The 15,034-nt window shown below is 33.0% G+C and overlaps 1 protein-coding gene across 1 annotated transcript in view; it reads right to left on the bottom strand.

Moving 5' to 3' along the window:
* Positions 1-4,036: 4,036 nt before the first annotated feature.
* LOC132545952 (cardioacceleratory peptide receptor-like) overlaps positions 4,037-15,034 on the bottom strand; it is a 49,679-nt gene continuing 38,681 nt past the window's right edge. Inside the window, exons 3-6 of the mRNA XM_060209634.1 lie at positions 12,980-13,125; positions 7,007-7,160; positions 4,807-4,935; positions 4,037-4,275 (exon numbers count right to left, since the gene is read on the bottom strand). Coding sequence (XP_060065617.1) covers positions 4,037-4,275; positions 4,807-4,935; positions 7,007-7,160; positions 12,980-13,125 — 668 coding nt within the window. The remainder of the gene's footprint in view (positions 4,276-4,806; positions 4,936-7,006; positions 7,161-12,979; positions 13,126-15,034) is intronic.

Raw genomic sequence — 15,034 nt, 5'->3', positions numbered from 1 at the left:
CCCAGGTGCACCTGTAGATTACTCTAGGTTCTTACTGAATGCCGAAGCATGTAAAATGGATGTGACGAACATGGCTCGGTCAAACTACGCCAGTTTAACAGCGTCATTTTTGATATATTCTGAAGGCGATTATCTAAATCAGGGAAAAAAAAAAAAAAAAAAACACACACACACACAAATTGGATCAAATGTCAAATTCAAAATAGATTAGGATTGTCTTAGTTAACGTTTTGCGACCGGATTTTAGTTATCTTTGTGTACAATCTGTCTCCGGTTGTTCACTTATCATACATTTATCTGTCATATAAAACCTGTTAGATCTAATGAAATTGTGTATTTCAATACACAAATATATTGAATTTTTAAAAATCTATATAAAAATGAGATTCACAGATATGCCGAAATAGGTACCCGCCAGCCGGAGATTTTCAACTTTTTTTTTACCGGAAGTGAAATCATGGATTTTGATGTTGATGTCAGTATTTCTGTACGAAGCATAAATAGATATCCGGATTTAATTTTTTTTTCTAATTTCTCTTAGACTATTTTTTCTAATTTCTTCAAGACTATTTTTTCTAATTTCGCTAAGACTATTTTTTTCTAATTTCGCTAAGACTATTTTTATTGATTTCTTTGAGACTATTTTTTCTAATTTCTTTAAGACTATTTCAAAGATACTGCTTAGAATATCTTATCTTGTTAATATTGCAATATTACTTATATTCAAACACATAAATTATGTATAATGGATTTGTATTTACGGAAAAAACAGAATAAGATAACTTATTAATTTGGACCCCATAAAACAGAGGTCAGACACCATTTCACCTTAGTGCTAAGGAATCCAGATTGTAGGGTGAAATAGTGTTAACTAAACAAGCGTATGATGAACTCTTGACCTTCGGGTGAGATAGCGAATGGTAAACATACTATAATCCAACTTTTATACATGTGCTTATCGAATACGTTATCATTTTTCTCCTTTCTTTGTCTTGATATAGATGTATTGTAAACATACACAATGATAACCAATACTGTACGATAATGAAGGTGATGTTCAGGGGGTGTGCATTGAAACGCAATAGGCCATTAACCCTGTTATTCTAATACCTTAACATTGAAAATCAAAGATTGATATAGATTTAATTAACCATCCCGCTGATATGAACATTCAGGGATTATTCTCAATAAACAATATCTTTACAAGACTTGTCCGTGTTTGTCAGTGTGAGATAGATATTGTGTTTAGCTCCAGGTGTATAACGCTACCTTGATATCATACGTAACAGATATGGCGTACGACTTCTTTTATTTAGTTAGCTGATAACATTAACATTGGACAAATGTTTATCTGATGAAATTAAATTCATGTTTGAACTGTATCTCGCCTTCTGCTATGATAACAATGAAATACATGACAGATGTGTGGATGTTAAAACACACACAATGAAATAAAATGACAGCGAATCCATTTCAACATGAGGTACATCGATCTTACCATTCATCCGAACAAAATCAAGCTTTAAAGATCAAGTTTAAGTACCGATGTTGATAAATATAATCACTTTCTGTTTTTTTGCAGGTTATCGGCACTTGACAATTTTCTTGTGATATTTCGGAACATCTGGTTTTATTTTCCTTGTACTTTTTCAGGGGTCTCTTTTTTCCTTTGTTCATATTTTGTCCTTATTTTATTGAATTTGAGTTTGGATCATGATTATGTTGACATGTTGGTATTTTTTGTTATTGAATTTGAGTTTAGATTATGATTATGTTGACATATTGGTATTTTCTTGTGCTATTGAATTTGAGTCTGGATTATGATTATGTTGACATGTTGGTATTTTTTGTTATTGAATTTGAGTTTGGATTATGATTATGTTGACATGTTGGTATTTTCTTGTGTTATTGAATTTGAGTTTGGATTATGATTATGTTGACATGTTGGTATTTTCTTGTGTTATTGAATTTGAGTTTGGATTATGATTATGTTGACATGTTGGTATTTTCTTGTGTTATTGAATTTGAGTTTGGATTATGATTATGTTGACATGTTGGTATTTTCTTGTGTTATTGAATTTGAGTTTGGATCATGATTATGTTGACATGTTGGTATTTTCTTGTGTTATTGAATTTGAGTTTGGATTATGATTATGTTGACATGTTGGTATTTTTTATTATTGAATTTGAGTTTGGATTATGATTATGTTGACATGTTGGTATTTTCTTGTGTTATTGAATTTGAGTTTGGATTATGACTATGTTGACATGTTGGTATTTTCTTGTGTTATTGAATTTGAGTTTGGATTATGATTATGTTGACATGTTGGTATTTTCTTGTGTTATTGAATTTGAGTTTGGATTATGATTATGTTGACATATTGGTATTTTCTTGTGTTATTGAATTTGAGTTTGGATCATGATTATGTTGACATGTTGGTACTTTTTGTTAATGAATTTGAGTTTGGATTATGATTATGCTGACATGCTGGTATTTTTTGTTATTGAATTTGAGTTTGGATTATGATTATGTTGACATGTTGGTATTTTCTGAAGTTTATTGTGATTATCACTATTTCCTGAAGTAAACGAGTTCCTTTACGGAAAATGCCGGAGATTCCCGATACTATTAATAAAAAGTCTGTTTCAAAATCTTGTTTAAGAGAAATGTTTTTAACATCTCTAAATACTTTATTCAATTCTACGGAAAAGAAAACATTTCATATCTGAGATATTTTGTCTTTTGGTTCCGTTGTTGTATACCTTGTTCTCATTTGAAAACATGACATTGCTTACTTGGATTGATCAAGGCCTACGCGGCGAGTGTCGCAGGAGGTGCGTACTCTTCCGGAACACCTGGTCTATTTCTACTTGTACTTTTTCATGAGCGCCGTGTAAATCTTTCTTTTGTTCATATGTTGCATTAGTTTGATCGAATTTGAGTTTTAATGATGACAATGTTGACATCTTTGTATATTGTTTTTGTTTTGTTTTTGTTTCCGGTTTGTGTTTTTTATTTATTTTTTTTTTATTTTTTTTGCATTAGTTCGCCTTAACAATGAATGAAGGATATAATAGATATATCCAGGATACCCTGTTGAGGATCAGAAACCAGATAGAGTTTGCTCGCTTAGAAAGTTGTGCTCTGATATTTTCTTAAATATAAGAAATAATGAAGTTTTTGTCTCCAGAGACAATCGTTGCTACCTACCATCTTTCAATGCAGATGATTTGTTTAGGGTGAGGATATAGCAGTTTTGTGTCACAATATAACAAGTGTAGGGCATTTTGAATTCCATCTTAACGCCTTCATTGCCATTACCTGCAACATGTCCTGCGATCCACTGGAACAACATCCGACTTTCTTTTGGAATATGTTTATCACAGGTGCCAAGTTTGAAATTGATTCGTTCTGAATATTGCGTAATTTGAAAATCTCTAAGATAGAGTCAAAGCATAAAAATAGCGTTATTTGTCACAATTATTTTTCAATATGATCGAGCGCCAAATTAATAGCATTTACTTTGGTCAAGAATACTGAAATATCTATAGAAGAATTGGAAAGGTAAATCTCTTCAAAAAGACATGTTTCTGCAGCTCATTTTTGCATCTAAGGAAACTTCAGTGTACAGCTGTATTTTACAGGTTGTGATGGATAATTAGTTCACAGAAGTTTTGAATTGAAAGAAAAATTCGGACGTAGGTGATGTTTCCTTCCGCTGAAATGCATGCTCATAGGTTTCGAGAATACAGAAAAGTATTCATCTACGCAGATTCGTCAACACAAAACAAAACGATATGTATTCGCTACAACTTTAATGATATCACATAATTCCTGAAAATAATCAGCCATGGTACTGTCCGACGACACAAACAGTGTACCCCCTTGTCTCCGTGGGCTTAACCACACTGTACACTTTGATATGAAGTTGTCCATCAGCGCATGCTTATAAGAAATCGATGGAATTTCAGCAAAAAAGCTAAAACGTACAACCAAACAACATATGATGTACAACTTCCGGTGTCGATTGTAACCTCATACATTAGTCCTTGCAGTGCTTGTGATGGGCGAATTTTGGTGTTTTTTGTTTTTAAAGTACTTTTTGTACATTTTGCTGTTAAACAACATATAAATGATTGGATTGGCCGCACTGTTAAGAGGAGCAAGACTTTGTATAAATGTACTGACCGCAATCATCTCATTTGTCCTTGGTATGTGACCGTATACATCCAAGAGGTCGTATACAAAATACGGACTCCAACAAAACACGAACGCTGGAAAAAACGACACGAAATTCATTCATTTTTTTCATATAAATTCGGATGAATTAGTCGTCACTATATACAAATGCCCTATAAAGTAAACATTTAGATCAAATGTTGCATATAGTGATAGAAATATTGATTCAAACGATAGTAGCATTAAATAGAACATGTAAAACTATAAGGTATCAAACAATTATATGATAATATACAAAAATTGATAAATAAATATCCCAAAGCGTTGACATACTAGTTACTTTTCATAATTTCATTGATTTTAATTAAAATCCTATTTGTTTTGAGCTTTTTTATTTCTGGTGATTTCTCTTTGAAATGATTGTGAGTTAGAGTGAACAGTGGGGGAGATTAAAATCGACCCCAGAAATAAACACAGATTTCCATTGTTTCATTAGAAACTTCATGTATTCCATTTGATACTGGAAATCGTAAATGCAAAACGCATTAGTTTCAAAAATACATCGGAAATCGATAGTATATTTTTTGTATTTGATACAATATCGGAGTTAGAAAGATTGAACCTACCTAAGACTATAACGAACGTCATTTTGATGGTTTTGATTTTTGCTTTCGGGATGAGACCCCTGGAGCTTACGTTACACTCTGTCCAGTGAACACGCTTCCTTTTGTCGGATGGAGACCCGGATGGAGCATCTGTAAACCAATAGCTGGATTCAAACTATTTTGCCCCAATAAAAGTGTTTTCAAGCAATGAATTGGGAAAAAAACCCAATACATTTAAAGATGGATCCCGGCTTGTTAATGGAAACAAAATGCATACAAAGTCATTTGACCCTATTGCTCTGCTTTGTCTTTTGCACAATCTTTGAGAAAGCAGGTGGTAGACACTGCTGGTGAATTTTAAGTCCTCGTTGCTTGTTCTAACCTACATACCAAGTTTAAATTCAAAGGATTAGTGGCGCAGTTCAGAACATACGCATGTACGTGACGTTATTATAAACTTATCTTATATACGAAAATAACGAAATTCATTTAATTAGGGTCTGTTGCACCTCCCCGTCTAGAATTTGTCCCTTTTTATTTTTTCAACAGTCGCCTCCCAGACTTCAAACTTCGAAATAAATGTCAATTTAAAAGCCCAGTATTGATATGAATGATAAAATAACATGTAAAGAATCCTGTATATGTGATTTGTATGACTTTGGCAATATTCCAACAATTTTATTTTGCATATCATTTATAGATCGCAACAGATATACTATGACTAGGTGAACTAGGTGATATATGTTTATGTATAAGTATGACAATTCACAAACCGCTAATGTTTAGAAATGTAATGTCGTTGTCAGAACAATAATTATTCTCAGTTAAAAAAAAAAAAAAAAGGGGGGGGGGGGGGGTGCTCGGCAAATTTAGTCTATTGCTTATTTACGATGTTTACTTAATTCGGGGGCTTCACCATAACTAGTTATTTTCCTTATCCTCATTAAGGATTGATTTTGTTTCTTGGATAGACTACGGTTAACATAGCGGTTATCTTTTGATGAAGCCGCTTACCATTCCGGAACACCTGGTCTTATTGTCTTTATACTGTATATCTATTTAAAAAAATTCCATTTGTCCATCAAGATTGTTTTTGAACAAATGTTCCGATAAAATATCGATATTTTCTTTGTTTTTCACTCTACTAGAGCAATATCAACAGATTGTCAACCAAACAGTGAGGAAGGAAATTGATCAAATAGGTGACAATATATACAGACTGAAATCAGTTGTCATTTGAATACATTTCACATCCCGTCCAAAATGTCATCTGTGTATGCCATCGCTCAATAAAAAAGCAATATTCTGTTGTCACATGACAAATGTGCCATGAATATTACTTGTTGTTTTTCGAATAATTAGTAAATGATTTCAGTATTCTCCGAGCACAGCATATTATGTGTTGCAAAAAGCTTGTGATCAAAATGTGCTCGGCAAATTTAGTCTATTGCTTATTTACGATACATTTTCTTTGTTTACTTAATTCGATACTTTTAGATCAAATTGTGTTTTGATTAAAGTCATGAGAAGTATAATCACGAAAAGTACATGTACAGTACTTGAAATGCACGCTAATTCCCTTCCAACACAAACGTCCTAATAATGATAAGGTGAACATGTTAGGGACAGCCTCTCAGGAATTGTCTATATTTGGATATCCTAACAGACCCATATCAAATCTGCTTCACCATAACTAGTTATTTTCCTTATCCTCATTAAGGATTGATTTTGTTTCTTGGATAGACTACGGTTAACATAGCGGTTATCTTTTGATGAAGCCGCTTACCATTCCGGAACACCTGGTCTTATTGTCTTTATACTGTATATCTATTTAAAAAAATTCCATTTGTCCATCAAGATTGTTTTTGAACAAATGTTCCGATAAAATATCGATATTTTCTTTGTTTTTCACTCTACTAGAGCAATATCAACAGATTGTCAACCAAACAGTGAGGAAGGAAATTGATCAAATAGGTGACAATATATACAGACTGAAATCAGTTGTCATTTGAATACATTTCACATCCCGTCCAAAATGTCATCTGTGTAACCGACATGCCATCGCTCAATAAAAAAGCAATATTCTGTTGTCACATGACAAATGTGCCATGAATATTACTTGTTGTTTTTCGAATAATTAGTAAATGATTTCAGTATTCTCCGAGCACAGCATATTATGTGTTGCAAAAAGCTTGTGATCAAAATGTTAATTGTCAGTTACCTTTTGATACAATGCGCGTGTGTTCAGCGCTATTTGTGGCATTCAATGAGAGACTTGACCGCCTCCAGATGACGATGACGATGAAGATGTAGCAGAAAGCAATGATAAGAGCTGGGATAATCAGGAGCAGGGTTGCTATCAGCGTAATATATACCTGAAATAGGACAGCTGATTAAAGTATGTATCTCCTACAAGCAAAAAGATGATAATAACACCAAAATAATAACATATATTTGGGTGATGAATTTACGGTTACCAGTGATTCAAATCCGTTATAATGTAATATAGTGACCTGTCGTGGTGTCATATAAACACTGACGACAGTTAGTAATCCTTGTTGCTGGATGTTTATGAGTTAACAGCTTGTTTCAATGGTACCTTAGCACGAAAAACATATTAGGCACATCTGGAAATTCAGCTTTTAACAGAATAATGCACGATTAAATCGCTTCGTGTTTTATGTTGACATTTTGAAATTTCACAAATTATGCATAAAGAAAGTTCAAGTAATAAGAAAGTAAGGAGTTGATTTCAGGAATAAAGTTACAAATGAACATGTACATATGGTAATGTAGGATGTGAAATTAAAACATATCTCATGTTGTACTGCATGTTTAAAAATAATTTCATCATTTGCATTATCATACATATCCTAATCCGCACTCTGTCATAAGATCTGACAACATCTTATAAAGATTCATTTCTGGTGAAATTTTGCATCAGCCAATCAAAATACCGCTTACGAAATATTGAAAGTGAATGAGAGTGGGCGAAAACCTATTTGTATATTTCGTCATAACATGTCGAAAAAAGGTAGAACATGTCTATCTAATTGCGATGCTGATCCCTTCTCTCGCGCCTTCCTGAAGAGAAACGAACCTATGAATTTTAATTAGACTGATCTACATGTTGTAATGAAATGATTTGCTTTGATGTAATGATCAATTACACCATTCGCCCTGTGTTATGTACAGAGGGTGCAAAGTTCACCAGGTCATGACCCCTGGTGAGATGATGTCAAATCCTATACGGAGAGAGACACAGCTAGAATGATGATCTGTATTGCAATGACATTGATAATTTTAAAGAATTATGAAAGAACACAAATGTGAAAAGCATGTCAAATCAAATCAAACTTAGTGGTTAAATCTTTGAATACGAAATAAATATATTGTTTAAACTAATTTAAACTTGATGGCCTTCCTACTGACTATTACTGTACAAAAGGCACTCTAGTGAATGGTTTCTTGTTCCTGCAGATTCAGAAGCAGATATCAAGAGAGCGAAATAATGAGTTCAGCTGTATCATACACATGTTCCATTATTCTAAGACACGTCAGTGATGGTTTGGGCCTAAACGGACGAAACAAAGAAGGTGTCTATCTTAAATAATAGTAAACATCCCCGAAAAAGAAATTGAACCATTACTGAATACGAAGTTTCTAAAAGGCGTACATGATCAACAGACGAGCTCACATGATCCAATGCAATATTCTAATTACAAGCCACTCATCAATGACCGGTATTATTGAAGTATTATTGAAAGGTTTATGTATGGCTTCCACTTTATCAAATAAATCTAGTTTTGAAGAGGAATAAGGAGAGTTAATGGCACTTGTATGCAATGATGAAGTAATTGGATACGTTGTCTGAAGATTCGTGCCCGTAAATATTAATAAATGAAATGTTTAGAGGACGTGTGCTCATAATGACTAGAAAATGGCATGGCTATTTTGGCTTCGGGAGATTCAATCAGCAAATCCATTTTCAATCAATTAAGTGTTAAGATTTTATGTTATTTGGAAAGAAATTTGAAAATGAATACAGCTGTTTGCGTGTAGTTCATTAGCAGCAATTTTTATTTTTTATCTTTTAATAAGAAAAAAACCTACGCACGTTAGTCACTTTAAATGCGAGCATGAAAGGTAACCGTATTTCCCTTTTCGTATTGTGAATGGCAGAATCAATACACAAATAAAGTACCGTCGGCATCAAACTGATTGAATCGTTAATGTGTTGGGTTTTTTTGTCCGAAACCATCCTCAAAGAGCAAATTACATTAAATGTAAATTATCAAGAATGTGCTATGTCTTTAACTGATGTAGTGAATTGGTGATGGAAATGAACGATATTTTGACATTAAACCTTATTATCATTAACTTTGTAAAGAGATTCTCAGAACGTTTGATAGGATAAATGTTCAAGACTTGTCATAAATGAAAGCACTGAAAGCACGTCGGGCGAACGAACGAACGTCCGTTGGTGAGACAACTCCTAGAAATAGGAAGAGTCAAAATGTAACCTACCGACCGACCAACCAACCCACCAACCAAATAAATAAATAAAATTAAATACAAATGATAGGAAGAATATGCTCTTTCTACGGTATATGATCGGGGTTGTAAGTGTTTGACTCATGATATAGAAATACTTCAGAACAAGGCAATACCAAAATTTGAACATGCTTACGATTCAAGTTAACATAAAACTATCAAAATATGAATAATAAAACTACATTCGACATATACTAAAGTATGAGGAGAATCAAAAGGGTATTCCGCAAGGTTTAGCGTGACGTAATACTTCTAATTTGATTTAGCATAAAATTAACTGTTTGAATCATTTGAGAATTACAAGACTTATCTGGAAAATCATCTATAAAGTAATAAACATCATTGTCGAATTTACTTTCTTATTTTTTTTTATTAAATCATAATAAATCAATATGAATAATATCAATAATAATTTAAACTTTCCAATATCTATAATTAATTTTATTTTTGTTCTAAGATTTTAAAAGCAAAGGAAAAAATGCCAACATGTGTTATTCCGAAATCAATCACTGAAGAAGGTTGTGAATTTTCTCTTATTATCTTATTAGTACGCGTCCCTATCTAGTTTCTGTCACTTGTTTTGACATGCTTGGATTTTCCTCGGGCGTCTTCTAGTTCTCCATTAATAAGACAATTGGCATCACAAGGGATGAAGCAGCTTTGTGATGCAGTTCAATTTATTTCTGGCGCCACTGTCTTTAGTTTTAAAATTGTATTGAAACATGCTTTACATTTCTGTCTTCTGTGCAATATTTTTGTTCATCATATGTTCTTTTTTTACATGAAACATTTCAAAAATACTTGTGCATATTTTAATGCATATCTTCGACACGTTTCATCAAAGGTGTATATTCTCTTGTGTCACATTAGGCCACGCAGGGCCAGTTAAACACAAAAAGAAACGACAGCACCGTCAACACCATTGTGTTTAGTTGTAACACCTTCCCAGAAAGGTTTTAACTTGGAGATGCTTGTTTTTAATCTAAAAAACAAAATTGCAGACAAATTGTTTCCGCACTATGGACAAATTCACATCGTTAATCTGATCTCGAGAAGCCGTAAGATAAAAGCCATGGCTTTTTGCGGAAGAATCTTTCAATAACCTTCACATAAACACCATCGGCAACTGAGGTGCTATGTGGAACAGATCACAATGTTCATATGAACAGGTCGAAATTGGCTGCTCACTGACAGTAATTGTCCTGTAATGACAGACGGCGTAGAGATCAAACACTTTGGTGACTTGTCACACATTGGCAGAATGATACAGGGAAAATGTCAAAACCCTTCCTTTAGCTCATAAAAACATTTAATTACCTAAAAAGAGTCTTCAGAATAAGACCTCCTAGGGATAATTAGGCAATGAATTCAACCAGCATATGAATGATTACCTACCAATTCAAACTAGCTAGAGTTCTAGCACAATTATTTTAACACTGCTGTAAAGATCTACTGCGAACTATCAACAAATTCATTCCCTCTTATGGTCGGCTTCAATATTTATATACTGTTTAATTTAATAACCATATAATCTTTTTTTTTCTTTTTAGAAAATTTAAGACAAATAAAGTCTTACATTGTGTTATTTTCAATTTCTTTAAATCAATATTATACATAGATTTGGACTGGTCCATGGCTTTGAATTGGGATGAAATCAGCAATGTTCTGACATTTAGGTCACATCCATTCAATTGTCAATATCTTCAGCTTCCTATCGTCTCAGCTGTTCTATTTCTATCTCCTGATAGTGTTTATCACTAAAGCTAATGATACTTGTGACGTATCGACGTCATGAAATCAAGGTCAAAACAAACTGAATAAGTAAAACAGCCAATGGAAGGTTTACTGCTTAGATTGACAAGGACAAGGACATGACATGTTACAATGTCATCTTCAGTCTTTATTAATACTTTATAAGGTATAACCTTACTATACATTTAGAAAGTTCCTAAGTAAATTATCAAGCAATGTTCTTGAAGAGCTGAAAGGAAAAATTGTGTTTTACATGTAATGTTATCTCCGCCTGTATGTAACAGATTCCTGACTATGAGGGTCACAAATTTTGAAACAATATGTTTATTTGTTTTAGATTAACTGGTGTTCTGTTATTTTTGGTCATTTAAGGACGACTTCCGGTGTATATGAGGTGAGCCATGTGTTACATGGATATGATTGTGGAAGGCTGCTATATGTGCTCGTGTAAGCCTATGTAAATGTGGAACTGGAGCCGAAATTATAGCCCTACCACTCAGAAATGTATACTGTTGAAGGCAAGCAACAGGACAATCAATCCTGCCACACTGTTATACTGACGACGGACGAACCAGTCGTTCCACTAACAAAATGTTATGCTAGGAGTAGTAATCTAAAGCTATGCCTTGGCCAGATGTCAGAAACCTAAGCCATCTTAAATGCTTTCCAACGGTTAATACAAAATTATTCTATGACTTCCATTTCAAAACAATACTGAAATATCTTTTATCGTTCTAAGTTTAGAAGTTTTTTTTTTTTGCGTAATGAGGGAGAATTCGAAGTTGAAATGTTGGCATTTTTCAAGTATTTGAAAGGTTGTCTGTATACATTGACACTTAAATAAATTGTCTAGTCTATATATATATTGACTGTTAGATGAATTGACTAGTCTGTATACATTGACCTGTAAGATGAATTGTCTAGTCTGTATAAATTGACTCTCATATGATTGACTAGTCGGTATACATTACTGTTGAATGAGTAGAATAGTCTGTACTCATCGACCCTGAGACGAGTTGACTATGTTGTACGTGGATATTGACATTTAAATGAGATGACGACTCTGTATAGTTGATTCTAATAGTCTGTATGTAGACATAAGCACATATTAAAGATAAGTTTTCCCTCATTTTAAACTTTATGATACCGAGAAACATTATCTGCATTGTTGTCAAAAGGACGCCATTTTTCAGAATGTCACCTTTTTCTATGAATCATGTCCTGTTTAGCGACGGGCCGAATATCTATATCAATGCGCGTTAAAATATAGTTCAGCATTATTCTGAATTATTTGCATTTAATATGGTCATTACTCAAAACGGAAATACAAATATGTCAACATAATCATAATCCAAACTCAAATTTAGTAAAAATTTCATAAAACTAGGGCCAAATATGAACCGCAGAAAGATTAATATGGAGATTCCTGAAAAAGTACAAGAATACATTTGATATATTTGATATCCCTTCAGAAATGTTTTCTGTAAATACTACCCATGGATAAATATCAAGTGTCAATACACGTTCAAGGTAGTATTACCTAAGCAAACATACATCCAGCAATACATGAAATATTTTTTAGCGAAACATGCTTTTATCTTATATCAATCATTCTTGTTGCACCTGACTGACCAATATTACGTAAATAGAAATGAGAAAAATAGTGCCCATCAATGTTTATATCAAAATTTTCCTGACAAATTCGGTTAAAAATTCGTTGTCCATTTCATGAGCTCCGTAAGAAATATGGTCTTTTGTATGCTGCTGTTGTATAACTACTAAAATTCGACCCATTGCATATAAAATTGAACCGCCATTCAGGACCTACCTAAACAACATAAAACACAATGATTTTTTAATATTTATAACCAATGTAATAGATGTGTACCTTCCACATCCACGGCTCTGGTAGTTCCATCCAGCACTGGGGCATATGTCCATCCACAAGTTGAAGGTTGTAAGACAAAAGCATTGGGATGGAGAAAACAATAGCGCAGGACCAGTTCAATCCGATAAGTATACGGCATCTCCGGGCTGTACATAACAGAAAATAATATTTCTTTTGGTAAAAGTTTCAACATATTCAACAATCAGATATTATATAAAAGTTTTAAGACAAGTTCCCACGTAGAAAATAATAGAAGAGAAGAATGATTGGTTGAAAATGAAGAAAGTGTTTTACTAACAGAAACATGTCAGATCTTGTTGTTAGTGGCATAAGGCTATAGAAAAGAGTACGAGCTTTGTCACAGGCCTCAATCAGGTTATCTAGTAATAGCACGATAGGTGCAGTTTTCGCTAGAACTTTACAGGAGATGTATGTATAGAAGGAAATATTGTATTATCACTTCAGATATAATAATACCACTCAATAGGTTCCGGTAAATATTGCTGAAGGGATAAAAGAAAATATCTATATTTATCTATATTTACGATTTTATAACTGATATCTTTATTACCTACATTTCCAAAGATCTTAAATGTCTATCAGCATAAATGACAATCTTCCATGGTTGAAAATATCATTTCTGAACGTTAAAGCGGTTCGGGAAATAAATAAACAAGTAATAAGGGTCTTTCTGTACTTTTTGAATCATAATACGGCATTTATGCAGAAATCGGAATGAAAAGCTTATCTATGACGGAGTGTAAATGACTTTCCCTTTTTGATACTGTACAAAAGACATACAAGGAAATAAAACCATCTGATACAAATTTGAATATGATACTGTAGAGCCAAGCATTGAATTACACTGTATCATACAGTAATATCATCTTTCTAAGACTCGTCAGTGACGCAAAGAGCCTAAATATGAGGTTTAGAAGGCGACTGAGGAAATTCCATTGTCATCTAGACTAGTCCTATTATTCAGTAAGTTTTGTAAATTTTAATATCTGATAATTTCAGAAGAACGTCAAGTATATGTATATATTCTACCACTATCCGAATAAACATGTTCACGCAGTATGTTCACACTTCTGTTACCATTTCACCCCAACATAACAGCAAATGTAACATGGAGTGCATTTTCAAGTCACAGGTGATGAAACAATTTTTACATTATCACGAATTATGTAGAATATGCAATAGGTAAACTGGTTTGTTTTGAAATTCAAATTGCCACTTTAATATCAATATGTAAGCTAAAGTTTATTCACTTCAGCAACAATGCGTTAAGCTTGAGTCATGCAAAATCTGTTACTGCGCTAAGTGCACAATTCCAGTTTTGAATGTCATTAAAGCCACTAAGAATACTACCACTATGTCTGGATACAAGTTATGATTTAGACCCTAATACGTTAAAACTATGTTCTCTCTAAAACAAAGACAATATCAACCTGTCAGTAGAATAGTCAAGTTCAAATTAGTTGAAAAGGGGGAAAATGTGAAAAAGAGGGATACTTTTCACGAAAAATCTGAGAAAAAAAGAACGAGGAGAATAATACTAGGTGTTCCGGAAGAGTAACCGTCTTCTTCTTTATCTCGGAGACCCACAAATCAAAAAATGAACAATGTCATGTGCCATGTCTGTATCAATAATCATTTTTTGAATGAACCCGATCTGTATAGACATAAAATATTACAATATACGAGCACCAAATGTGTAAATGTATAATACACATGAAATATGCTAGAACCGTTTCCGGATGTTGGATATTGGTAGAAAATGGTTTTATTTTAAAACTATGCCCATAGAATATTAATATTTACAATATAGGAAATACATATACGGTTTATATGAGTTTATTGATAAGAATATGTTATTGTGCAGATATTTACGATTTCCCATTCAAAGCTAATTTCTATGACGAATTCGTCAACTGAAGCTGAATTAAAGAACTCATCGGCTAATTGTAACGTCTGTTGTCATGTAGAAGTTATCTTAGATTCTTTAGAATAAGGCTTTGGTTTTAAAATCTTTTGTAATTTTAATGAAAAGAT

The sequence above is a fragment of the Ylistrum balloti genome, unplaced genomic scaffold (genome assembly GCF_031769215.1).
Source record: "Ylistrum balloti isolate Yb309-2 unplaced genomic scaffold, AGI_CSIRO_Ybal_v1 Utg369868, whole genome shotgun sequence".
NCBI lineage: Eukaryota > Metazoa > Mollusca > Bivalvia > Pectinida > Pectinidae > Ylistrum > Ylistrum balloti.
Note: the sequence above shows the minus strand (reverse complement) of the source record. Positions and strands in the feature narration are given on the sequence as shown.